General features: G+C 34.9%; 2 protein-coding genes across 2 annotated transcripts in view; both read left to right on the top strand.

The window, feature by feature from the left end:
• The window catches only part of LOC128986461 (uncharacterized), a 140,555-nt gene that overhangs the window by 72,557 nt on the left and 42,082 nt on the right, over window positions 1-25,916 (top strand). The gene's annotated exons all lie outside the window — the stretch shown is intronic.
• On the top strand, window positions 1,078-9,171 carry LOC128986463 (uncharacterized). The gene is made up of 6 exons (XM_054406849.1): window positions 1,078-1,202; window positions 5,551-5,689; window positions 6,902-7,056; window positions 7,434-7,492; window positions 8,267-8,347; window positions 8,986-9,171. The coding sequence occupies exons 2-6, from the start codon at window positions 5,561-5,563 to the stop codon at window positions 9,132-9,134; spliced, it is 573 nt and encodes a 190-aa protein (XP_054262824.1). The 5' UTR covers window positions 1,078-1,202; window positions 5,551-5,560; the 3' UTR covers window positions 9,135-9,171.

Raw genomic sequence — 25,916 nt, 5'->3', positions numbered from 1 at the left:
TTGTAAGTACTTGCATGAGGGGCACATCAAGGGTCCCGTACGTCAACCGAAGCATTGGATTTGATGGTCTTTGTTAGTGAATTGTCAAAAATTGGATCTTTGAACAGTAGATATAAATTTATAGCTACTAACTAAACCAAAAAATTTAACAAAAGTTCATACTTTGTTTGCAATATATTTATTTTATACCTTACACGTAAAAGCTTACATGCACTAATTAAATCTATATTGTTTTCACCGAATCATTAAAGAATGTAAAACAGGGAAAGGAATACACAGTTTAAAAGGACTTGTAAAGGATAAAAATAGTAGTAATAATTTTAAACTAAAGCTATTTTTACTTATAAATGGTTTATTTTACTAGATCTAAGTAAAACAGACCAAGCCGTTTGGATGACCCAACATCCGTAATCTTTATCAACAAAACGGTCCCATAAAATCTCGGTCTTTTCTGCCAAGCATAAATGTCAAGTTTATCCATCCATCGACATTACAAAACCCTTTGACAAACTCGCATTTACTAAACCCTGTGTTTTCTTCCATATAAAACGGTGTAAAAACTATCCATCCCAAATAATAAATAGTATATCTTATTTTAGTAACGTAATTTATGATCCAAATCAACCACACATTCTCGATTTGAATGTGACTAGGATATAAAAAAAATGAGAAAATCCAATGTTGCCAATAGAGTTAACTAATAATTTTATCACTTAACTTACTCAGCGTAGTTATCTTGTACATATTTTAGGCTAACTTACAGGGCAGGGTATACAGGGCGATGGCATAATGGTTGTAACTGTCTAAAACTGGTTTTTTAGGATTAAACAGATCACCTATTAAATTACTAGGCAAGTTTTGCAACAATTCAGCTTTCAGCTATTTTCTTTCCGTATAATTTAAGCATTCTTTTAACCCACAATGGTTGAATATTGCAATAGTTCGAACAGTAACCGTAAACAATACCTTAACTTGTCATACTTAACAAACCGTAAAATCACGACGAGAATCGATTCATTTGTCTCTCAATAACTGCAGATTGGAGACATAGTTTCTCACTGATGATTACATTGAAGACGTCCACAGACAATAGCAGATCTGGCGAGACTCAATCCTCATCAAGTCTCTTCAGTGACGTCACGCAGTCTCGTGATATACAGTATAAGACGAGATGCTGCGAGAACCCTCGCCACTTTGTACAGGTAAGAGGTCGAATTACGAATATTAAAATTGAAATATCTATATATTCTTTTAGTGTAACAAACGTTTATTAATTTCGAACTTTAATTTGAAATTAATGTGGTTGAGTTCTTCGGGTTCTAAATATTACTGTGAACATCTATAAATACTATATAACAATGTCCAAACTAATAATAAATAACTTTTCAAAAAATGGGTAAATTAAAACAAAAACTTAATTTATTACAAATTTTAAATCGTATATTTTGATTAGTTACTATTGTAGTAGGATATTTAAATCATATAATTCATATATGATTATAAATATAGAGTTTGACGGCTAAAGTATATTATTAGTTTACTGTTACTTGTGTAATTTTTTATTTAGAAAAAACAACAAGTTATTTTTAACAGGGTTTTCACAGATTTAACACACGATCCACATATCTTTATAATCCTTATTGATCAGCCAAAAATATTGATTACCATTCTGTTCTTTTTATAAAAAAGGTATTTTATTGTTTACTGTTAGTCTCTTTATATCTTCTTTATTTATTTGTCATCCATTGGTTTTATTTCAACAACCAATCGAACTAAATTGTTAAGCATAACTTAAAGGAAATTTAATTCACCCAATTATAAGATTGTCATATATTCAGTTAAAATTTTAGTTAGATAACTTAAAACAAATAATATTAGACATCAAAACGCCTTATAGACCACGCAGAACCTAAAACTTTCTTCAACTGATCCATTCGGACGCATGAAGGAATATTTTTTATATATAATTTTACCACTATATGGCTTTTCTACTTCATATATCTACCGGCATGTTCATACATTGGCTATGGAGCTTACACTAACTCTCTGCCATAGCCAATAAAACTTCAGTAGCTTGCCAAGTTGAAGTGAAGCATCCGACTAGTTGAGCCAAAAGATTTTGCTTTACAAAGTTAACACGGAATAAAAAACTTGAAAGGGTGCCATATTTCATGGAACCTAAAATCTTGTATTCAATGTGTTTAGGTTGCAGTTTTTTTAAATAATCACCATCATCATCATTCTTTATTGATTTTTCCCTCAAGGGGTACATCAAAAAAATACATTTCCAATAATTTAAATAATCATTATGTCAACGTCGTGCAATAAAATTAAAACCTCGATTAAAAATGCTTCCTTACGTATTTATCTTTTGATCAGATTAAGTCGATTTTATGGCGTGTTTCTGTCCGGTTTTAGTAGATTAGGGTTTATATATAATATTTAAATTTGTTACTTATCTAGTGTTAAAACTATTTACATTTTTATTTTAATCATTATTAAAGGAATATTAAAGGAAAATATGACCAGGTAAATAGAAAAACCGCCTAGTCCGAAGCTTTGCTGTAGTCGGGGTATTTTTAAACTAACATTTTTTTTTAATTTCGACGTTTTAAAATAGAGAGAGGGTTAGTAAAATAAATTTTCCCTTAAGTCATATCTAAAGAAATTTTATTAAAAATGTTTTATAGACAAAACAGATTAAAAATTACAGGATCTAAAATTAACGATTTCAAGTATACTCAATGGATTACAAGATGTAGCCTATGTCCGGGCATTTACATAGAATATGATTACTTTTCAATACGGATAAAATCAATATCCAATGCGGAGTTATTTTACTACTGGCAAAACTAAGTAAGGCTGTAAACGTAAACACGAGTTTGGAAAACTCAAGATTCTCGTAGAAAGTTGGAGATAAGTTTGGTAAATCTCCCTTTAATCTCCGAGAACCATAATTTAGCCGGGCCTCGGTTGGAGCAGTTTAAATTTTTACTTTACTCGTTTCTTACTTGTTTAATTATTGTAATCTGCGATTATATAAATTTTTTTATTGGGATAATCATTGTGTTTTTAGTTGTAATTTAAAGCTATATTATTAAGCTAGCAGAGAGTATAAAATGCTTATTGCAAATATGGGAGAGGACACGGTTAAAGAAAATTTCGTTCTTTTCATTTACGGTATGCTTTAGTATAGCACATCTACCATAGCCATAATGTTCTACCACTGTCTCTAAATAAAAAAAACGAAATTCTCATTTACCACAGCTTTTTGTTGCTAGTTGGTTCAAATTAGGTGTTGTCATAAATGCAAAAAATAATAATAGTGCGGCACCCTGTTGGTAAACCTTATAACCTTTTAATTCCATTTAATATCATAGAACCGACTTGTGTAGTTGAAACAGCTGACAAAATTATTTTATTCCTTTTAAATATGAAACCTCAAAGGTTAACATGGGAAACTCCAGAGCCACTGGGGCGGAGCCCGAAAGGATTTTTGAGATAAGAATGCGTCTATATGTTAATTGGGAATGTGAGCTATCATCACACTAATTTTCTGCCCAATCCGACCAGTATTTTTCGCGTTTACTTGTCACAAAAATCGACCCATCCATCCATCTAAACATCCAAACTTTCTTACTTATAATATTAGTAGGATACTTACTTACTTTCCGTGTCCGGAAAAATCACCAGCTCAGTTAGATATTATTTTTCCAATAATCTGCCACATATATGGCTTTGTCATTTGCCTCCTTAAGATCGAGCCAGGAGCATGTTCTGTCCATATCTGGACAAACTAGTAGATGTTCATGGTCCTGAGGGGCCCCACATGTGCAGTTTGGTTCTCCTTCATAGTACCCCAACCTCATGAGGTTTACTTTGCACCTCGAGACCCCACTTCGCAATCTATTTAGGGTCCTCCATGTGGGGTAAGGCAGGTGACAGCCTGCAGGGAGTTCCTCTCTGAGTTCTACTGGTGGCTGTTGAGAATCCTGCCTCCATAGCTGAAGCCTTAATACTTCCGGTGTTACTGAATGTATCTCAGTGGTTTTGAGGAAACTCTTTCTTGACCGGAGTCTAGAGGGCTGCTGTTGATGCCCATATAGTGGATGACGGTGGTCGGTCACTTGCTTCTATCGTTCTACTGCGGCTGCCACGTTTCTCCTTATACAGTATATGGTGGAGCTACCCCAATGAGAGGGTATATACTGTCCACTGGGGTTGGTTTTAAGCATCCCGACACGACCCTTGCAGTTTCGTTGATGGCTATGTTTACCTTCTTTGCATGGGCAGAGTTTCTCCACACTGGTGCTGCATACTCTGCTGCTGAGAAGCTAAGAGCAAGAGCAGAAGTGCGTAGCACCTGTGGTTGTGCTCCCCAGGATGTGTTGGTAAGTTTCCGAAAGATATTATTTCGGGAGCACACTTTTTGCCTAGTAGCAAGGCAGTGTTGTTTAAAAGTCAATGCTCTGTCCAGCTTCACACCTAGATATTGAGGATAGTCATTATGTTCGAGTTCTTGCCCTCTCCACAGTACTCTTAACTTTCTTTTTGCCTCTCTGTTCCGTAGGTGGAAAGCGCATACCTGGGTTTTGGTTGGGTTAGGCTTAAGATGGTTCTCATCATAGTAGCTTCCTAGTTTTAAATTAGTAGGATAACAGCTGAATAAAAGTCGGTAGCTTTTATATGGATCGAAACTGGCCCAGCTGTTATTGACTATTGGGCTTTTGGTCGATGGTTCTGGTTAAATTAACAGCTGCTTTTAATTAGTAACATAGCTATATAGGAATTGCACTCATCTCCTATTTTTGTTATTTATTATCGCAAATTCTAAAACATCCGTTTAGTTTCATGACTCTTTTGTTGAAAGAAAGATAATTTTTAGAGGGTGGGTATGTGGAAGCCGTAATTTAAATGTTGTGTTTCTGTTTATCAGAAATTAAATTTTAATTTTGAAAAAGTCTAGCAGCCGACGCTAACATCTTAACTTTGTTTCAGTGAACTATAATGTTTGAAATGTGTATTTTAAGAAAACACTAATATCAATTAATTCAGAAACGAATTGAGTACAACAGTTTTATATGTCAAACAAGAAGACAAACTATAAACAAAACCAACAATAACCAAGCAGATGATAATATCATAAAAATCCAAAAATGTTAGAGCCAGACCAAAGGCAAAAATATTTAAATGTCAAGACAAACTATAAACAAAACCAACAATAACCAAGCAGATGATAATATCGTAAAAATCCAAAAATGTTAGAGCCAGACCAAAGGCAAAAATATTTAAACGTCAAAACATACTATGTCTTGGAGAATGACTAAAGGCAAATATATTTTCAATTAATAGAATACCATACGATGTAGTTTAACGAACAGCTGGCATGACTGAAGTCTCTTAAACAAACTGAAGATAAGCAGATGTTATGATTAACATCTGTTTATTATTACAACAAATACATATAATAATTATAACCTTGATATTTAATTGAGAAATTAATTGAGAAAAGGTAACCCATGATTAAACATATTTTTCTTGTGCATGTAGCCTGGACATTATGTGGGGTTTGGTGCATGTAGCTGCGCTGTTCTCAGCTCTAAGTTGCGTATCTGCCTTGGGAGATATACCTAAGTGCGATCCGGACATCACATCAAAAAGTGCGCAAGCTACGGGTATCATACCATCGGTGAGTATGGACATGAATGTTTAGATTAGGTTATCCCTTATTACTTTATGACTATTTTGTTGCTTGTCTTTTGATGCAACATTATAAACAGGACGGATATTTAAAAACCATTACAAGAAAAAATCTGCAGATTTTTTGAAATTATGCTATATTTAATACTCTACAGAAAAAAAAAACGAAAGAAAACCCAACTGTTTAGATTTATATGAGGCAGACTAATATCTTCGACTATTACTACAACTAGACATTCCATCCCCATATTAAATTTGTAACCAGATTTTTTTTTCAAAATCGTCGTAGTTGATGTGAGCCACCGACAGATTGCGCTGTAGTAAATTCTGTAGACACACAAACTTTTTTTACCAAGTCAAAGATAGGAAATAACTAATGGTGAGCTTAAGTAACTGTTATGACCCATCAACATGGTCAGCAACAAAAAATTAGGATAAGATAGAATTTTAGACACTAGCGCATTCTGTGACTGGTTCACAAAACTACGTTCTTTTTTATATAAAAATGGCGACAGCTGGTCCATATGGATGGGATGTCTACTTCAGTATCCAATACGGTAGTCAATGCTAATATAGTTTGAAATTACTGTAGTCAATATTACTTCTATATAATTACCCTCAAAGTAAACGTTTTTTACCTGTGAGTAAAAAAACCACCATTTGCTCAGTTGATGAATGACTTAGAAAAAATGAATATGTATTCTCATCTTTACTTTTTTCTTACGACAATTTTGATGAATGTCATATTGATTAAAAGTTTTCCACATATATGAAATCGGCTGTCTGTTATAGTTCCTGCAGTTACATATAAACATATTTAGTCCCCTACATCACGGCCACCTTCAACTCCAGGCTGCGGCGTTCGAAGTGGCAACACAAATTAATTAATTATAGTAGTGCTGTTTAACAATATGAATAACACGTGGTTAAACGAAAGGGCACCACCTGTCTACCATATTAGCTTATGGGACAACTGGCCCTAAACAGCACCACTTGCGACGTTGCCAGTATTACCAGGCCACGATCTGGACTGGAGTTAAAGGTGGCCGTGCCTACATGTGACAGCAGATATCATTTCTTCTTACTCTCTTCTTCTCTGATTCCCTCGAATACTTTCTCTCCTGTATTATGCTAACCTATCTCTAGTGAGTATTAGGGATCCTAATTGTTGAGATGAGATATTTCTATCCGATTTTTTCAGATCCAAAAGAACGGCCAATACTCGTACGTGGTCGTATCCACGGACGAGGCAACTTTCATGGGAAAAGACGTGAAATGTATTGGAATAAACATGGCTGACAGTTCTACAGCCCAAGTGTCATACAAGCTGACAAACATCTTGTTTGGATTCGCCAGGTAAATAATTGTTTTTGATATAATAATATTTCAACCAAAATACTTGTCATTATAAACATAGATAGTTTGGAAATATTTTAGCAAAGTTTCGCAATCATATTTGGATCTCTGCATTTACAAAGTGGTAATTTCTTGATAGAACTTTCTATAAAGTCTTAACTGATGTTTTTGTAGATGAAAGATTAAATGAAAGGGATATAAGTTCCCTAAATTATATGTATAAAATTATAAAAACTATCTGTTACATGAAACAAAAACAAAATATAGTTTAATTTGGTTCGCACAGTTACTTTTTTATGTAGTTGACTTTATAATGACTTACTTATGTTTTACTGTATTGTCAATCAATGGACTTAATAGGATTCACTTTTTTACAGCGTGCCAGTATTTAAAATGAAGTTTCCTGTAAAAGAAGATAACGGAGTCCTTATACAAGGTGAGTATATTATATAAACAAAAAATGAACAATAATACATTCGATTTGCAAGTACTGTATCTGAATGGAATCCCCTTGTAAAATTATTCAGAACTCAATCAATTGCTTTAGGGCTTTCGTATATTTGAGCCATTTTCAAAATGGTTAGATTGCACTTAGTACAGTATAATCAAATTTATAATCGTAGATGTTTGTTATGTTTGAAAATGTCTTTGAAGAAAATATCTGGATACAGCATATCATCATAATTTTGTGTGTCTATCGTTGTTCGTAGGGTGAGCAAGCTGTTGCAATATTAAATTATTTGTTTGATTATCAAACAAATTAACGGTCTATTGTTTTTACTTTTACGTAGGACGTAGATTGCTTGAACACATAGTAAACATGAAGGATAAAGTTTTTCCCTCGATACACTTCGGGGAAAACTTTTAAGAAACTTAATTGAATTGCACCACCAACAAAGTGTGTTGCTTTAAAGGCGGGTTTCTTTCTTACACGCTAACTTTTCAACCGTCAAACAGAAAGGGTAACTAATTGTAAAAATATATATGTAACAACAATTGTATTACCTATAATTGTGTGAAAACTAAAAGTGAACTTATGTTAGTACAATCTGTAAAAGACTTGTCCAACGAAATTCTTTTATAGAACAAAACTAGCTATGTCTACTTCAATATCGAAAGTCAGTGCAAGTAGGAACTGTTTCTAAGTACTAATATGAAACATACTCTTGTGTTGCTTAGTCTATGGTACTAACATCTGGTTTCTATACAGAAAATGGCAAGGAGTACAAACTGTACGTAATGTACATGAGTGATGATGGAGTCATCTTCACCTACCGTTGCTGTGATACTTGTGAGTAAGACTTCGCTGATTTAGAATACCTTGTTTATTTCGGATAGTATATTTCATGATAGTATGCATAGAGAAATGAGGTAAACACGCTTTTGAAACCGTACGATTTCAGCTCAGAATTTGTGCCTGAAATTTACTACTTGAGACAAGCAAGGAGCAGCCCGAATGGCGAGCACTGTGAAGAAATGCATATCTCACATGGTTTTCCACCCATCGAGTTATATACTTCGATTTTTCCACCACGCTAGCGTTGTAGTACACGAGGGTGAGGGTGTGGTGTTGGACTTCACCCTAGACACCACCACCAGCAACTGTGCTAGACAACACTTAACTGTACCATGTTTCCTCTGTACCTTACTTCTCTGAGTATTATCTATTTATTAGTAGTTTTTGTAAAATAGAATTTAAATGAATGCTAATGATGTTGAATCAACAACTAATTGCCAAAAAACCACAGTAGAAAGTTTGTTTTTTCTTCTTAGGCCTTAATAACGGTCACATTTCGTTAAAGACTTCAATTTTTAGCTGCCTTTAAAAAAATATAGATATACCGTTTTAGGGGAAGATAACTACCTCAGATGGAGGTGTTCCTCCCCGACAACTCATAAGATGATTTTACTAACCGATATTTTCCTCAGGCACCGGCACAGAGCCTAACGTAGGCATCGCAGTGGCTGACACCCTGAAGACCTCAGCTGCCACTCTAACAGCCTTCAACGCCGCCAAGGACAAGATGAAGGAGCTGAAGTTGGACTCGGCTGTCTCTGAGTTGTCTCACTGTACTTGAGTAATTTGGAAATAAAGATCAAATCCTACTTGTAAAATGGCTTTGTTTTTATAAAGTTGTTTTCTATGGATAATAATATTTCAATTTACTCTATTTTCACTGCCAGCTGTCAAAATTCTATGTGTCTGTGATCTAAGTATAAATGGTGATAATTAGTTATCTTCCAAGGCATCAATGTCGTGGGTTCGGATCCTGGTAAATGCTACTGCATTTTATCAGAACATCCCCTTGCTTTGCTGGATACGTACCACGCACAGGTCCGTAGCTCATGTGGACAGGTAAATGCAAGGTAAAAGAGACCGCTAACCTCATAAAGAAATAAAACGCTAATGTTTTAACCAAAGCATCTAGCTATGACTATTCATATATTCAGTACCATATATGAAGTATTCCCTTACAAAGTGGTAATCGTTGTCATGTTTGAAACAAAATAAAAACAACTACCAGAATATTTTTTGATGTAAAATATATTTTTCTCTCTCATACAGCAATCCAAAATTAAAATGCAAATTATTTTACACCATAACCCAGTTAGTCTTCATTAATTACCAAAGTATTAATAGCCAAGAGGAAACATATCATTGATAGTACTGTATCGCCTTTAAGGCAGGATCATAAAAATACGTCATCACAGAGATAAAACTATCTACAGATACTTATAAGGTGGATATTAGCTAAAGTATTCAAAATAGTGGTACTGTGGCAAACATTTTGTGTTTGTTATAGTTTATAAATTTATATTTTAGTATTGAAAAATATAGAGAATACAATCTCAAGTTTAACTAAATTGACTAGTCCTAATTATGATGTAACGATTACCATACTAGAGTAGTATGGAAATTTATTTCAATTTCGATTTGATTTCTGGTGCTTTAAATACCTGTATATACAATTAACTTAAATACATTAATGATGATCAATATAAATATCCGCCGTTCTGTGAAAGAATTTGAATGTACAGTTGAAAATCATCTTAATTTTCTTGCCACTATTTTTTAAAATCCAACTGTCTAATTATTTAAGAAAATTGTTCACTTAGATTTAATTCATGTGGTAGATTTTGTCAATGCATTCGAAAAATAATAAGGTATTATACTTACTAACGCATAAAAACAATTCAATGTACAAACAGTTTACAGGATGGATCTAAAATTCGCCATTGTTTGGTATAAATGATCTGATCCTTTTATGTACAAATCTTATCAACAAATGTTAATAACATTTTTGAAATTATGACTTTGGTAAAAATTTACCAGGAAGCACAAAAAATACGTTAAATAACCCTTGTAATAATATATTTACACTTATACTGTTTACTCACAAGATGGTAAATAAACAAGATGATAAGTGGTGATCGATTTCGATTGGACATTCCAATGGTCGTTACCATCTTTAATATGAACGAGACTGTCTTGTGAGTAAACAGAACAAGTGTAAATAAACTATTACAAGTGTTATTTGACTATTTTATGTGCCTTCAAGTAAATCAATAACACGTACGATGCTGATAAAGAAGTTATTTAGTACAATTTACTGAAGCTATAAGGTGACTAATTAGTAAAACAGCCGAGAGGGTATCGCAGCGTAAGGGTTTAAGAGTCTTTGGAAGCTAGCGATCATCTTGGATAATTTCAAACAGCTGCTGATAAATGTATGGAGAGTTATTTGTTATCCAAAAATATTTGTCCAAACATTGAAGTGGTTATCCTACTTCCTACTAATATTATAAATGAGAAAGTTTGGATGTTTGTGACAAGTGAACGCGAAAAATACTGGTCGGATTGGGCTGAAATTTGGCATGATGATAGCTCACATTCCCGATTAACATATAGGCATATTCTTATTTCAAAAATCCTTTCAGGCTCCGCCCCAGTGGCTCTGGAGTTTCCCATGTTAACCTTATGAGAAATGGAATTATTGAATCTTAACAGCTGTTTCAATTAAATAAGTTGGTTCTGTTCTATGATGTTCAATAGCATTAAAGTTACAAGGATTACCAACAGGATGCAGCACTATTATTTCTTTTGCATTTATGACAACAGCTAATTTGCAACCAAAAGGTGGGTGAGCGTAGCGAACGAACTTCAACCTGGAGGCGAGTTAGCGTAGCGAACGAGCTAACCTGAAGGCAAGTGAGCGCAGCGAACGAGCTCCAACCTAAAGGCGAGTGAGCGTAGCGAACGAGCTCCAAACTAAAGGTGAGTGAGCGTAGCGAACAAACTTCAACCAGGACGTGATTGAGCCATGCGAACGAGATAATCTTGAAAATTAAGAAGTTAAACGGGGCAAAGCCCGCGGGTTACAGCTAGTAATTTATATATCTAGGTCACTGTGAGATTATAAATGTTCGATGGAGTTTTCAATTGTTTTTCAAGGAAGTCCATGGAAATCAACCAACGGCCATCTTGTATCTACCCGCCATAAGAGCAATGTAAATTTCAAACAGCCGCTAAGAGAGTTACTTATCACCTCGAAATATATTTTTGAATACCAAAGTGATTGTAATTTAAATATCTAGGGCACTGTGGAATTAGAACATTTCTTTGTAGTTTTTTATATTCTTTTATGAGTCAGAACGTGTAAGCTCCAAGGAATCTTAAGGCCTGGGCCAGTCCTTACATACAGCATCGATCATACATACAATGGAAATTAAAAATTCGAATACTTTTAATAGAAACGTTTTTAAAGTGGCGTTTTTTTTTTATTCGAAGACTAATTACTGTGCAATACATAATAATCTTCTTACATTGTTGAAAATGTCATTTGCGTGTATAACTAAGTATAATATTAACAAGAATATAATGGTCGCAAATTTAAGTTGTCCAGTCTTTTAACAAAATACTACAAACAACGGATTGTTGAAACATCCAATTTATTGAGTGTTCGTGGCGTTGTAGCTGGTTGACTAAAACGCTTCCACTAAAAGCAATTGACATTTATAGTCAACTAATTTGCGGTTACCACTGATAGGTGCTTCATGCCAACCATACGATGAGGTCTGTTGAGTAGAAAATTTACACGATTACTTTAAACCTGTAAATTACTATTTTTAGTCTCCTTTATTCGGAATGAAACTGAAATTAAATTTAAATTAAAATGCTTCTTTATTGAGGGGAACTTGGGACCTCATGGACCATGGTCCTTTCTTACAGTTAACCTAAAAAAACAAAAAAAAAAACTAAAATGAAAACTATAGGTTACATAGTCAATGCACCTTCAAAATAAATAAAAAATAGGTTTGCAAAATAATAGGTTAGGCAAAATAGGTTTGCTTGGTCAATGGACCTTGAAAGTCTGTTCCTAAATCTTTGAAGCTTTCACCATAGTTCACGTACTGGCAATGTTGTGCTTCTGGGACAGGCTTATCCGTCTCTATAAAAAGATTATTTGTCGTATCTTTATGAGTTGTGTGTTTGATGTATGTTTGTATTTTAAAAACCAACGAACATAATCAAGCTGATTAAATGCATTTATTAAATATGCTGGACTGAAAGTGTCTGACAATGGGATCTCGCCAAAACATGTAACCCTACCTATTGTTACTTTTGGAACTACATGGCAGGTAATAAAACACAATTAGAATACACTTCATCAATGTTACCATCACGTTACTAAGATGCATCATATTAGATTTAAATTGATTTATATGAAGAAACATCTTCATATTATGAAAAATCAATGTCAAGTTATTTATTTGATTTCTACATAATGCTATGTTGGATTCTTTTGCATCTATTGACTTGAAATATAAGTTTAGTTTCAAAGGTAAGTGGGACTGCAATCCACCTAATATTACAAAAAGTGGTACTATGGATGTTTGTATGTAGCTCTGAAGTTCCATCACGTGAAAAATACTTGACCGATTGAGCTGACATTTTGCAGATAGGTATTTGATAGTCTTGAGAAACACATAGGCATATTCATTTGTAATATTGTGTGAATGTTTGATAATTTATTTTTTTCTATATTTTAGGTGCAGTGGTAGAATATTATGCTATGGTAAATGTGTAAAGGAGTTATCCATGATTGGATAGCGTAAATTTAAAGAACCAAATTTTCTCAAACCGTGTCCTCTCCCATTGCAAATGAAGAGCACAATTATAACTGTAATAATGAATGTTATAACTGCATGTAAGAATGTTATACTTATACGCAAACCCCGTACGAAGGACGGGTACTCGGCTAGTTTAAAATAAATGAATATGTTTAAATTAACCGTCGCTATGTTGACTGGGAAATTTAAACTCGTTACCTGAATTTCATTAACAAAATTGTATAACTAAGTGACAAAATGTAGTTTGTCTCTTCATTTCGGACATGGATGTATAACTATTTTTATATAGCTGATCTAAATACTCGTAATGTCCTCTTTCGCGTTCTCTTTTCGTTCCGTAGCACGGAAATAACAAATATCCAATTAAATTGTACAGGTGGTTAAATTTACTATAAGATGATTTTAGTTTATCTTAGATAAAAATAAGTGTATTTCACAGAAATCTGTAAAAATCATCAGTACATTCTGTCGGTGTTTTAATCATCGACAATAGTTTTTTTCACCACAATATGATGTTTTTAAGCAGTTTTACATATGTTAATTAGTGGCTGAAAGTTAAGTTTTCCTGGCCATGCCAGCTGTCATCGTCATTTAGGGACCGAGCATGTTTTTACATCCCTAGAGCCGCAAAATCAGCTGCCCGCTTACTTTCTTAAAACATGAATGCATATTAAATACACAATCAGTATCCATAGCATTGCAATAGGATTGTTTTATTGACACCATTGCCTAGCAACTATTTATTTTTATTTTTGCTGATTCCTCAAATTATTTCTTCACATAACCTTAAAGTTGTAGTTGTGTTGACTATCAGTGTGCATTATTATTGTGGTGAATAGTGGTAACGGGGTATAGTGAGGTGGTGGACCGAAATGGTATTGCAGGCTCGAGGGTTCGAGACAAAGTCGAGCACTTAAAACGATAGGCCCTCATTTTCGGCCCTAGGTACGAAATTTACTATTACAAATACCGTTTATAAATGGGATTTCTACCTTTATTGAAGTCCGAGATTTTACTGATAAATGATGACAACGGGTTAGTTGGGTCTTAGGTTAAGTAAAAATACAATTTTATACATTTATCTTAGAACAGTATCCAATCTACCCAGACATAATAGATTATATAAAATACTGTTATTCAAGATTACAATAAAACCTGTATCGCATATGAATGAATACAGTTCCAAATTGTTTGATCTGAAGGTCCGCCAAGTCACAATAATTACCAACCCAAAATCATGATGCGTGATTACAGTTAGGCTACTAATTGAATGAACTACTAAATATGAAATCGTGGATTAGGAATACTAGCTAATAACCCTTTGATTAGGGAGTACTATTCGTTCTATACCATAAACTACAACCAGTTTTTGGTATAAACATTAACGTAATTGAACTGAACCATCGAACAAATTTGCTGCTGCCAATTACAGTTAAGGACCAATATCTAAACTATAATACAACTGACATAGTCATAGACATAAAAACTAAATATTTCATTCTTTTGTCTATGGTCATAGTCTCAAAAATTATGAGAGGGAATAGTTTTGACAATAGCTCAATATGTGAGTAGCTATAGCCGTCTCTAGTAATACTATATATACTATATATTACTAGAGATGGCTATGGAGTAGCTCATTCAACAATGTTTTAACCCCATTGCTACAGCTGATCCATATGGATAGAGTAGTAACACTGGGATAAATAGTAGGCTACAGTAAAAATTCCATAAATCTTGAAAAATTATTACAAGCGAGAAATTTGGTACAGATGTTGGATGTACCTTCCTTTTGAACATACTAAAAGTCCCCTAAAATTGAAGCTGTGCTACAGCCGCCATATTGGAAAATGGTGGCATATTTCTGAATTTTTTACCATGGTTGTTTTTTCATTAGAGATACAGGAAAAAGCTTCATATACACAATGTAAACCATATAAAAATACTCATTTTTGGGTTGTTATCATTTTTCTCTAAACGCAACTGGTTTAGGAAAAAGAAAAGAACAAAAGGAAGGTACACCTAACATCTGTACCGAATTCCTTGCTTTTGCAAATTTTTTGTCAAAACATATTTTTATCGTACTAATGAAGAACAACTGGGTTTATCTGGTCCGTGATGATTAATATAGTTCCATCACACCATTAAAATTCTTTTTGAAGTTATTTATTTTCTGATCTCGATTTTCACTCAGTCTTTAGACTAGAGCTAGAGTCGATTTGTCCCCTTGATGAAAGAGTATATCATAAAATCTTCTGTTTTCAGGTCATGTATTGATTAAGGTAGTCCAGCTAGCGTTGAACATCAAATATCGAGCAATAAAGCTGCGTGACCACTACCAATAGTGGCATTATTGCCAACTGATTTGTCACAAATAATTGACAGCTTAATGGTATACAATTTCATCGGCACAGAGCAAGGCCCCACTAGAAAAACAGGCCATGCACTAAGTCACAGTGGTGGATAGTTGTACTAAAATCTTGCCGTTAAAATCTGACTAACAGCCAGCTTATTTACCTAAACATATGGGATATTGCAGTGAATCTATCAACAAATCTATCCAAGTGTGACGTCATGGATCTTGCAGCATGGCCTGTTTTTCTAGTGCGGCTTGCATAGAGGCAAGATGAACTATTAATATTCAAACATTAGAAACAAAAATCCAACAGAATCTTTAAAGTACAGTCTTTAACAGTCTTGTTTAAAGTAGCAAAAATGAAGAAGCATAGAGGTTAACTGTAAGAAGAGGTTAACCGTAGGAAAGGACCATGAGGTCCTAAGTTCGCCTCAATAAAGAAGCATTTTCATTTCATTTCATTTAAATGAATGTTTTTGTTGAAAATAACTTATAAACTGGAGGGCATTTCGGGTTTTAGATCTACTGAAATATATGTGCGTAAATGTATATTATTAATGTGCCATATTCACATGTTATTTAATTTTGTTTGTGGATCACCTAAAAATGAATTTTAACAATTTTACAGTAACTGTCCAATCCTAAGAGTTTGTTTGTTTAAATATTAATAATAATCAATTATTATTGTGGACGGATTGAATCCTCTTATCAAAAAAGGAAAAATTGACAAGACTAACAAACTCTTTCTTTTTGTTACAGGTGATGTCATGAGTCCAAACTAAATTGCCATTCGTAAGTAAAACGTGTTATTTTCCATGCATGAATCTAATCCTATACTCTAATACGAGCAAAGTTTGCTTGTATGTATGCTTGCACCAAGATCTCGAAAACGGCTCCGACGATTTTCTTCAAATGTTGTATATAGTTTATTTCTGGCCTAAAAACGAGTTTACTGCAGTTAGAACTGCCAACAAAAATCTAATTACGTAGAAAAATTAAACTGAAAATCACATTTTTTAACATTAGTCTTATGGGTTGCTAGGTAACCATGTTGGCTGAATTAAATAACAAGGAAAAAGTAAACAAAAGACTTGTAATTTGTCTATCCACAGTACACTAGCAAAACAAAATACAGTACAAAAGGAAACATCAGTTGTTACCGGTACTATTGAGCAAAGATTATACTGATGATTACTCAATACATTGTAGTCAAGGGTAGCAGTGTGGAGAGTGGGATTCTGTTTATGACGATTAGATTACGGTATCTGCAATTTTTAAATGCTCTGGGAAGGGAAGGAAACGGGTCCGTGACGTAGGAAGTGATGAAGGAAGTAGTAAAGGCGAGCAGTCTGGAGTGTGGGAACTGTTTATGACGATTAGATTAAGGTATCTACAATCCTAAAATGCTATGGGAAGGGAGGGAAACAGGTCCGTGACGTAGGAAGTCATGAAGGAAGTAGTAAAGGCGAGCAGTCTGGAGTGTAGTAACTGTTTATGAAGTTTAGCATCGCCGAGTGTGGGAACCGTGTCTAGCAGTTAGATAAATGTATCTTACATCCTAAAATGCTATGAGAATGGAAGGAAACAGGCCCTTGACGTAGGAAATGGTGAAGGAAGTAGTAAAGGCGAGCAGTCTGGAGTGTGGGAACTGTTTATGACGATTAGATTAAGGTATCTACAATCCTAAAATGCTATGGGAAGGGAGGGAAACAGGTCCGTGACGTAGGAAGTCATAAAGGAAGTAGTAAAGGCGAGGAGTCTGGAGTGTAGTACTGTAACTGTTTATGACGATTAGATTAAGGTATCTGCAATCCTAAAATGCTATGGGAAGGGAGGGAAACAGGTCCGTGACGTAGAAAGTGGTGAAGGAAGTAGTAAAGGCGAGCAGTCTGGAGTGTGGGAACTGTTTATGACGATTAGATTAAGGTATCTACAATCCTAAAATGCTATGGGAAGGGAGGTAAACAGGTCTGTGACGTAGGAAGTGATGAAGGAAGTAGTAAAAGCAAGCAGTCTGGAGTGTAGGAACTGTTTATGACGATTAGATTAAGATATCTGCAATTAAAAAATGCCATGGGAAGGGAGGGGTACAGGTCCGCGACGCAGGAAGTATTGAAGGAAATAGTAAATGCGAGCAGTCTGGAGTGTAGGAACTGATTATGACGATTAGATTAAGGTATCTGCGATCAAAAAATGCCATGGGAAGGGAGGGATACAGGACCGCGACGCAAGAAGTGGTGAAGGAAATAGTAAATGCGAGTAGTCTGGAGTGTGGGAACTGTTTATGACGATTAGATTAAGGTATCTACAATCCTAAAATGCTATGGGAAGGGAGGGAAACAGGTCCGTGACGTAGGGAGTCATGAAGGAAGTAGTAAAGGCAAGCAGTCTGGAGTGTAGTAACTGTTTATGACGATTAGATTAAGGTATCTACAATACTAAAATGCTATGGGAAGGGAGGGAAACAGGTCCGTGACGTAGGGAGTCATGAAGGAAGTAGTAAAGGCAAGCAGTCTGGAGTGTAGTAACTGTTTATGACGATTAGATTAAGGTATCTGCAATCGCAATCCAAAAATGCTATGGGAAGGGAGGGAAACAGGTCCGTGACGTAGGGAGTCATGAAGGAAGTAGTAAAGGCGAAGCGTCTGGAGTGTGGGAACTGTTTATGACGATTAGATTAAGGTATCTACAATCCTAAAATCCTATGGGAAGGGAGGGAAACAGGTCCGTGACGTAGGGAGTCATGAAGGAAGTAGTAAAGGCGAGCAGTCTGGAGTGTGGGAACTGTTTATGACGATTAGATTAAGGTATCTGCAATCGCAATCCAAAAATGCTGTGGGAAGGGAGGGAAACGGGTCCGCGACATAGGAAGTGGTGAAGGAGGTAGTCAAGGCGAGCTGTCCGGAGTGTGGGAACTGTTTATGACGATTAGATTAAATTATCTGCAATCCTAAAATGCTATGGGAAGGGAGGGAAACAGGTCTGAGACGTAGGAAGTGGCGAAGGAAGTAGTAAAGGTAAGCAGTCTGGAGTGTGGGAACTGTTTATGACGTTTGATTAAGTTATCTGCAATCCTAAAATGCTATGGGAAGGGAGGAAAACAGGTCCGAGGCGTATGAAGTGGTGAAGGAAGTATTAAAGGAAAGCAGTCGGGAGAGTTGGAACTGGAAACCGTTTGTAGCAGTAATATTAATGCATCTGCAATACTGAAATGCTATGAGAAGGGAAGGAAACGTGTCCACGGCATAGGAAATGGTGAAAGAAGTAGTAAAGGCTAGAAGTGCGGAGTCGAATGTTTGTGGCAATTATATTAATTTATCTATAATACTAAAATGGTATGGAAAGAGATGAAAACAGGTCCACGACGTAGGAAGTAGTAAAGTTTAGCATCGCCGAGTGTGGGAACCGTGTCTAGCAGTTAGATAAATGTATCTTACATCCTAAAATGCTATGAGAAGGGAAGGAAACAGGCCCTTGACGTAGGGAGTCATGAAGGAAGTAGTAAAGGCGAAGCGTCTGGAGTGTGGGAACTGTTTATGACGATTAGATTAAGGTATCTACAATCCTAAAATCCTATGGGAAGGGAGGGAAACAGGTCCGTGACGTAGGGAGTCATGAAGGAAGTAGTAAAGGCGAGCAGTCTGGAGTGTGGGAACTGTTTATGACGATTAGATTAAGGTATCTGCAATCGCAATCCAAAAATGCTGTGGGAAGGGAGGGAAACGGGTCCGCGACATAGGAAGTGGTGAAGGAGGTAGTCAAGGCGAGCTGTCCGGAGTGTGGGAACTGTTTATGACGATTAGATTAAATTATCTGCAATCCTAAAATGCTATGGGAAGGGAGGGAAACAGGTCTGAGACGTAGGAAGTGGCGAAGGAAGTAGTAAAGGTAAGCAGTCTGGAGTGTGGGAACTGTTTATGACGTTTGATTAAGTTATCTGCAATCCTAAAATGCTATGGGAAGGGAGGAAAACAGGTCCGAGGCGTATGAAGTGGTGAAGGAAGTATTAAAGGAAAGCAGTCGGGAGAGTTGGAACTGGAAACCGTTTGTAGCAGTAATATTAATGCATCTGCAATACTGAAATGCTATGAGAAGGGAAGGAAACGTGTCCACGGCATAGGAAATGGTGAAAGAAGTAGTAAAGGCTAGAAGTGCGGAGTCGAATGTTTGTGGCAATTATATTAATTTATCTATAATACTAAAATGGTATGGAAAGAGATGAAAACAGGTCCACGACGTAGGGAGTCATGAAGGAAGTAGTAAAGGCAAGCAGTCTGGAGTGTAGTAACTGTTTATGACGATTAGATTAAGGTATCTGCAATCGCAATCCAAAAATGCTATGGGAAGGGAGGGAAACAGGTCCGTGACGTAGGGAGTCATGAAGGAAGTAGTAAAGGCGAAGAGTCTGGAGTGTGGGAACTGTTTATGACGATTAGATTAAGGTATCTACAATCCTAAAATCCTATGGGAAGGGAGGGAAACAGGTCCGTGACGTAGGGAGTCATGAAGGAAGTAGTAAAGGCGAGCAGTCTGGAGTGTGGGAACTGTTTATGACGATTAGATTAAGGTATCTGCAATCGCAATCCAAAAATGCTGTGGGAAGGGAGGGAAACGGGTCCGCGACATAGGAAGTGGTGAAGGAGGTAGTCAAGGCGAGCTGTCCGGAGTGTGGGAACTGTTTATGACGATTAGATTAAATTATCTGCAATCCTAAAATGCTATGGGAAGGGAGGGAAACAGGTCTGAGACGTAGGAAGTGGCGAAGGAAGTAGTAAAGGTAAGCAGTCTGGAGTGTGGGAACTGTTTATGACGTTTGATTAAGTTATCTGCAATCCTAAAATGCTATGGGAAGGGAGGAAAACAGGTCCGAGGCGTATGAAGTGGTGAAGGAAGTATTAAAGGAAAGCAGTCGGGAGAGTTGGAACTGGAAACCGTTTGTAGCAGTAATATTAATGCATCTGCAATACTGAAATGCTATGAGAAGGGAAGGAAACGTGTCCACGGCATAGGAAATGGTGAAAGAAGTAGTAAAGGCTAGAAGTGCGGAGTCGAATGTTTGTGGCAATTATATTAATTTATCTATAATACTAAAATGGTATGGAAAGAGATGAAAACAGGTCCACGACGTAGGAAGTAGTAAAGTTTAGCATCGCCGAGTGTGGGAACCGTGTCTAGCAGTTAGATAAATGTATCTTACATCCTAAAATGCTATGAGAAGGGAAGGAAACAGGCCCTTGACGTAGGAAATGGTGAAGGAAGTAGTAAAGGTGAGCAGTGTGGAGTTTGGGAATGGACCCGAGCAAAGCTCGGTCCCCAGGTACTATTTTATAAACGTAGCAAAACAATGCACAATAATTTTACGACGAGATTTTATGGATGAAATTATAAGAAGATAATGTTCACTCCACGAATAGTTTTACGGCAAACCTTCCGGACCAAGGTATTATGATATATCTGACAACAGTGGTCTTTGGCGAGATTTGAACCCGTCACGTCAAGACAGAAGGAATGCGCTTCAACCACTAGACCAGCGCAGCCAGTAAGTGTATAAGTAACTTACCACATGGTAAAACACTTCTATATGCGACTTTACGTGAAGTCTTACTTTACTCACGGCCGCCTCTAAGTCCAGGCCGCGGCCTTCGAAGTGGCAACGTCGCAAGTGGTGTTGTAACAGCTGTTTTGTTTGGAAGCAGCTTCTGGTATTTGTGTATTTACGAAAGCTTGGTTACTGGACTATGACAATACTGACTCCGCTTTAAATGTACAGATATAGCTTTTAAATTCATATTGTTTTGGTTTTCAATTCTATATAATTTATTTTCAATATTTTAATAAATTTATTTTCATAAATTTAAATTTTAATCAATAAAGTGCGAATTAATGAGCTGATGTCAACTGTATGCCATGTTATCTTATGGGACGTCTGACACTAAACAACCCTACTTGCGACGTTGCCAATTGTACCAGGCCGCGGCCTAGAGTTAAAGGAGACCGTGGTTCACTACTATTTATATAAATACAAATTTTGTTTCTCATTTGTAAACAACTCATCACTATATTCAAATTACCCACTGACTATGTCTTCTGTATGAATTATAAGTAACATAAGTAGGAAAATTTGAGTTTAAACTTTTCGCCACAGAAAATAATGAGACTGTTTAGATTATTCTACTATACTGATCAATGATAAATAAAATAAAAACAGTATGTACTGTGAATTTTTGTACTTACTTTTTTATTTATTTTTTACTTTGTCCAGGAGTGTGTGTTTAAACAAAATTTACGGTTTCAATGTGACATAAATAAACTACTTGAAGTAAAAAAAAATGTAATTTCTATTTTATTGTGATTGCTTTTACAGTTTTCGCCAGAACAATAAAATCCATTGTCTGAAAAAGAGAACTACGAGCCTATAAAACATTACCCTTTTCCGAACTCTCATTTAAAACTGGCACTGCTTATTCACTAGACACATTATAGTCTGCAGTATAGAGAAAAGAAGGAGGGAACATGGCACCAAAAATGACTAAGGTAATTATATCAGTAATATTAATTTCAATAATCTAAATAGCATCGGGCACCTGAGTACTCGTATAACTGTTTTTCCTCACAATACAATCGTGCAAAATATGTATTACCAATTTTCTATTGATAGCTGTAAAAACGCAAAACATTTCCATCCAAGGCCTGACATAAAAAGAACGCGTTTAGAAATAACAAATATATATGCTAAAATGAATGGACAAATCGCTCTGTTTTCGTTTGCCTAACACAAATGCTTATTTTATTAGACATAATTTACATCATGTATTCAACTACTTTTTTTTACTAAATTAAGATTACATGACAAAATATTCAAAACTATGTACAAACTCCAGAAAACCAATCCCAATCCAACCTCCCAATAGATATAGATTGATAGGAAAAGTCATGTTTTAAGAGTTTTAATCAGAATAGAATGTACTTTATTAATTGATAAATTTATGTACTCTGTGATAAATTTAATAACAGTCAGATTCTTAACAGATTCTTAAAACAGATTCTTAAAAACATTTTATTATTCTATTTTAGAATAAATGATCAACTTAAAATCCCCCTTAACATTTTCTTACACCCAATACTTGACTCTGGTTTGTTTTTATCATCATGTTTGAGTGGATCCTAAAAAACACATGAAGCTATCAGTGTCGAGATGGGACACAAAATAGGCAGGTTAACAGAGGTCCAAGGTTGTACCCCCCCACTCCTGGCTATGGTGGAGGGGGATAGTAGCCCCCACCACCACTACTACACCCCCACCCCACCACCACTTCCCCCTCCACGCCAATCAATAACCTGTTGGACGCGATGTAGGTCAACACCGGACACGTTGTCGCCACTTAAACCTCTAAAAGCGAAATCATCCGAAGATTAGTCCAGTTAACGTGTATCAGTCCGTGCCTGCAACTGCAAATCTTTGATCGTTAAGCAGAGGATCAATCTAAACAATATCTAGATAGATTGGTTTATGGTGTTCGACTGGTGATCAGAAGGACGTCGGTTCGATCCTTGATCACGGAAATTAAAATAAATGATCCTGCCTAAAGAGTCTGATGATTGTTGTCAGAAAAAGGTTAAATTTAATTCAACACACTCATCCTTTACTTATATTCCTCTTGAAATATGAATCCCTGTTATCCCGGCATTGAAAAAATATAAATTAGTCCAAAGGGCGAATCACGCCAGTTTTCCACTACTGATTTCAGACCTACCATTGAAACCACAATGATGAAATGAAAGGTTTTACTACTAAACAAACTCCATGGAATAACTTTAAAATATTTTAAATGTTTCTTTTATATTTAGGATGTAACAAAACCAGAAGTTTACCGGTTCAAATTCCACAGTTGTCAAATAAAAACATAGTCATGTTATACATTCTTATAAAGCTTTTGATAATACAAACATTTTGGTGAAAACAGAATTGAACTGTTTTTATTGGTTTAAAAATTGTGGCTCTTTCTATGGAAGGTATGGGGTTTTTAACCCCTATATTATTCTTTAAAATGCAGATATCTGTACTCTGATTAAAATTTGGAATTCCTTGAGAGCTTAGCTATAATTTGATATACATAATTGAGAATATAAAAAAACCAAAGTTTCAATTTTTTTAGAACATTTTTACTTATAGTACAGTAAAAAAATGTTTTGACCCAAAAAAAAATAGCACAACTGGGGAATTTGGTACAGATGTTGGGTGTACCTTCCTTTTGAACATACTAAAAGTCCAATAAAATTGAAGCTGTGCTACGGCCGCCATATTGGAAAATGGCGGCATATTTCTGTATTTTTCGCTATAGTGACTTTATTATTAGAGATACAGGAAAAAGCTAAATATACAAAATGTAGGTCATCTAAAAATACACATTTTTTGTATTTACCATCTTTCTCTAAACCCAACGGTTTTTTATTAATTTGTTATTAAGTATATTTAGTTTTTTCTATTTATCAAAAATAGGCGAAACACATGGAAATTGACCGTTACTTTCAAGGATTATGATAATTTATCCTATTTCGTTAAAAAGTGTGATACTATAAAATCTTAAAATTTAAGGTTATTTTATGAGTAAAAAAACTCTGCCACAGCAAACCTGCAGACTCAGCAAATTTCCTTTTGATTGGATGTTTTATTAATTGTATTTAAATAAAATCAGATTCAACAGGTACCTAGGTTTGCTGCTACAAGTAGGTTATTATAGTGTGTTTTTTTTAGTAAAATATCAATAACTTAGTATAAAATAACTAATTTTCCAAGTTTGATCAAAATATATCTATAAACAAGCAAACTGCAACAGTTAACTAATTCATAAGAATAGCATGGGAGTTTTAAATTTACAATAAACAAATTGGAATATACAAATTTTGGTTGTGTTTACTAAAAAGATGGCGATTATTCGTCACGATTAGAATATTAACCAAATGGGTTTTCAAAAGGAGATGGAGCCTGTTATTTAAGTAATATTAATTCGTACCAAGCACCGAAAATATTGTATGCAGTAAGGTAATCTACCATATTTTGTAAAGTACGCAATAGTCATATTAATATTTTATCTTAATTTTTATCCATTTAATAGTTAACATTTTAGTATTTTGATGGCACCACCACACTAACTAACTATACTTGACATCCCATTGTAAATTTGGAAGGGTGTTTTTCGTGTCTAGTTCATGTTGGTGACTAATTAAGCATGGTATAGTTAGCTTTATTTATCAAAAATCAGTGAAACCCATCGCAATCGACGGTTACTTTCAATGTTTACGACAATTAATTATTCATCCCACTTAGTTGATATCAAAGTGATAGTGGTAGTGCCATCAAAATATTAAAATGTTAATTTATTAAATGGGTAAAAATGAGTATAAAATATTAATATGACTATTGCGTAGTTTACAAAATATGGTTGATTTCCTCACTGCATACAATATTTCCGATACTTGGTACGAGTTAATATTACAGTACTTAAATTACTTGCTTCATCTCCTTTTGAAAACCCCTTCGGTTAGTATTCGAATCGTGACGAATAATCGCCATATTTTTAGTAAACACAACCAAAATTTGTATATTTAAATTTATAAATTGTAAATCTTAAGCTACCATGCTATTATTATGAATTAGTTAATTGTTGCAGTTTGTTTGTTTATAGATTTATTATGATCAAACTTGGAAAATTAGTTATTTTATACTAAGTTATTGATATTTTACTAAAAAAAACACACTATAATAACCTACTTGTAGCAGCAAACCTAGGTACCTGTTGAATCTGATTTTATTTAAATACAATTAATAAAACATCCAATCAAAAGGAAATTTGCTGAGTCTGCAGGTTTGCTGTGGCAGAGTTTTTTTACTCATAAAATAACCTTAAATTTTAAGATTTTATAGTATCACACTTTTTAACGAAATAGGATAAATTATCATAATCCTTGAAAGTAACGGTCAATTTCCATGTGTTTCGCCTATTTTTGATAAATAGAAAAAACTAAATATACTTAATAACAAATTAATAAAAAACCGTTGGGTTTAGAGAAAGATGGTAAATACAAAAAATGTGTATTTTTAGATGACCTACATTTTGTATATTTAGCTTTTTCCTGTATCTCTAATAATAAAGTCACTATAGCGAAAAATACAGAAATATGCCGCTATTTTCCAATATGGCGGCCGTAGCACAGCTTCAATTTTAGGGGACTTTTAGTATGTTCAAAAGGAAGGTACACCCAACATCTGTACCAAATTCCCCGGTTGTGCTAATTTTTTTTAGGTTTATGGAATTTTTCTCTTATTTTTACTGCACTATTAGTCAAAACTAAAATATTTAGATAGTACCATATG

Source organism: Macrosteles quadrilineatus, unplaced genomic scaffold, assembly GCF_028750875.1.
Source record: "Macrosteles quadrilineatus isolate MER2022 unplaced genomic scaffold, UCM_ALF_1.0 Scaffold_2__2_contigs__length_208266976, whole genome shotgun sequence".
Classification (NCBI taxonomy): domain Eukaryota; kingdom Metazoa; phylum Arthropoda; class Insecta; order Hemiptera; family Cicadellidae; genus Macrosteles; species Macrosteles quadrilineatus.
Note: the sequence above shows the minus strand (reverse complement) of the source record. Positions and strands in the feature narration are given on the sequence as shown.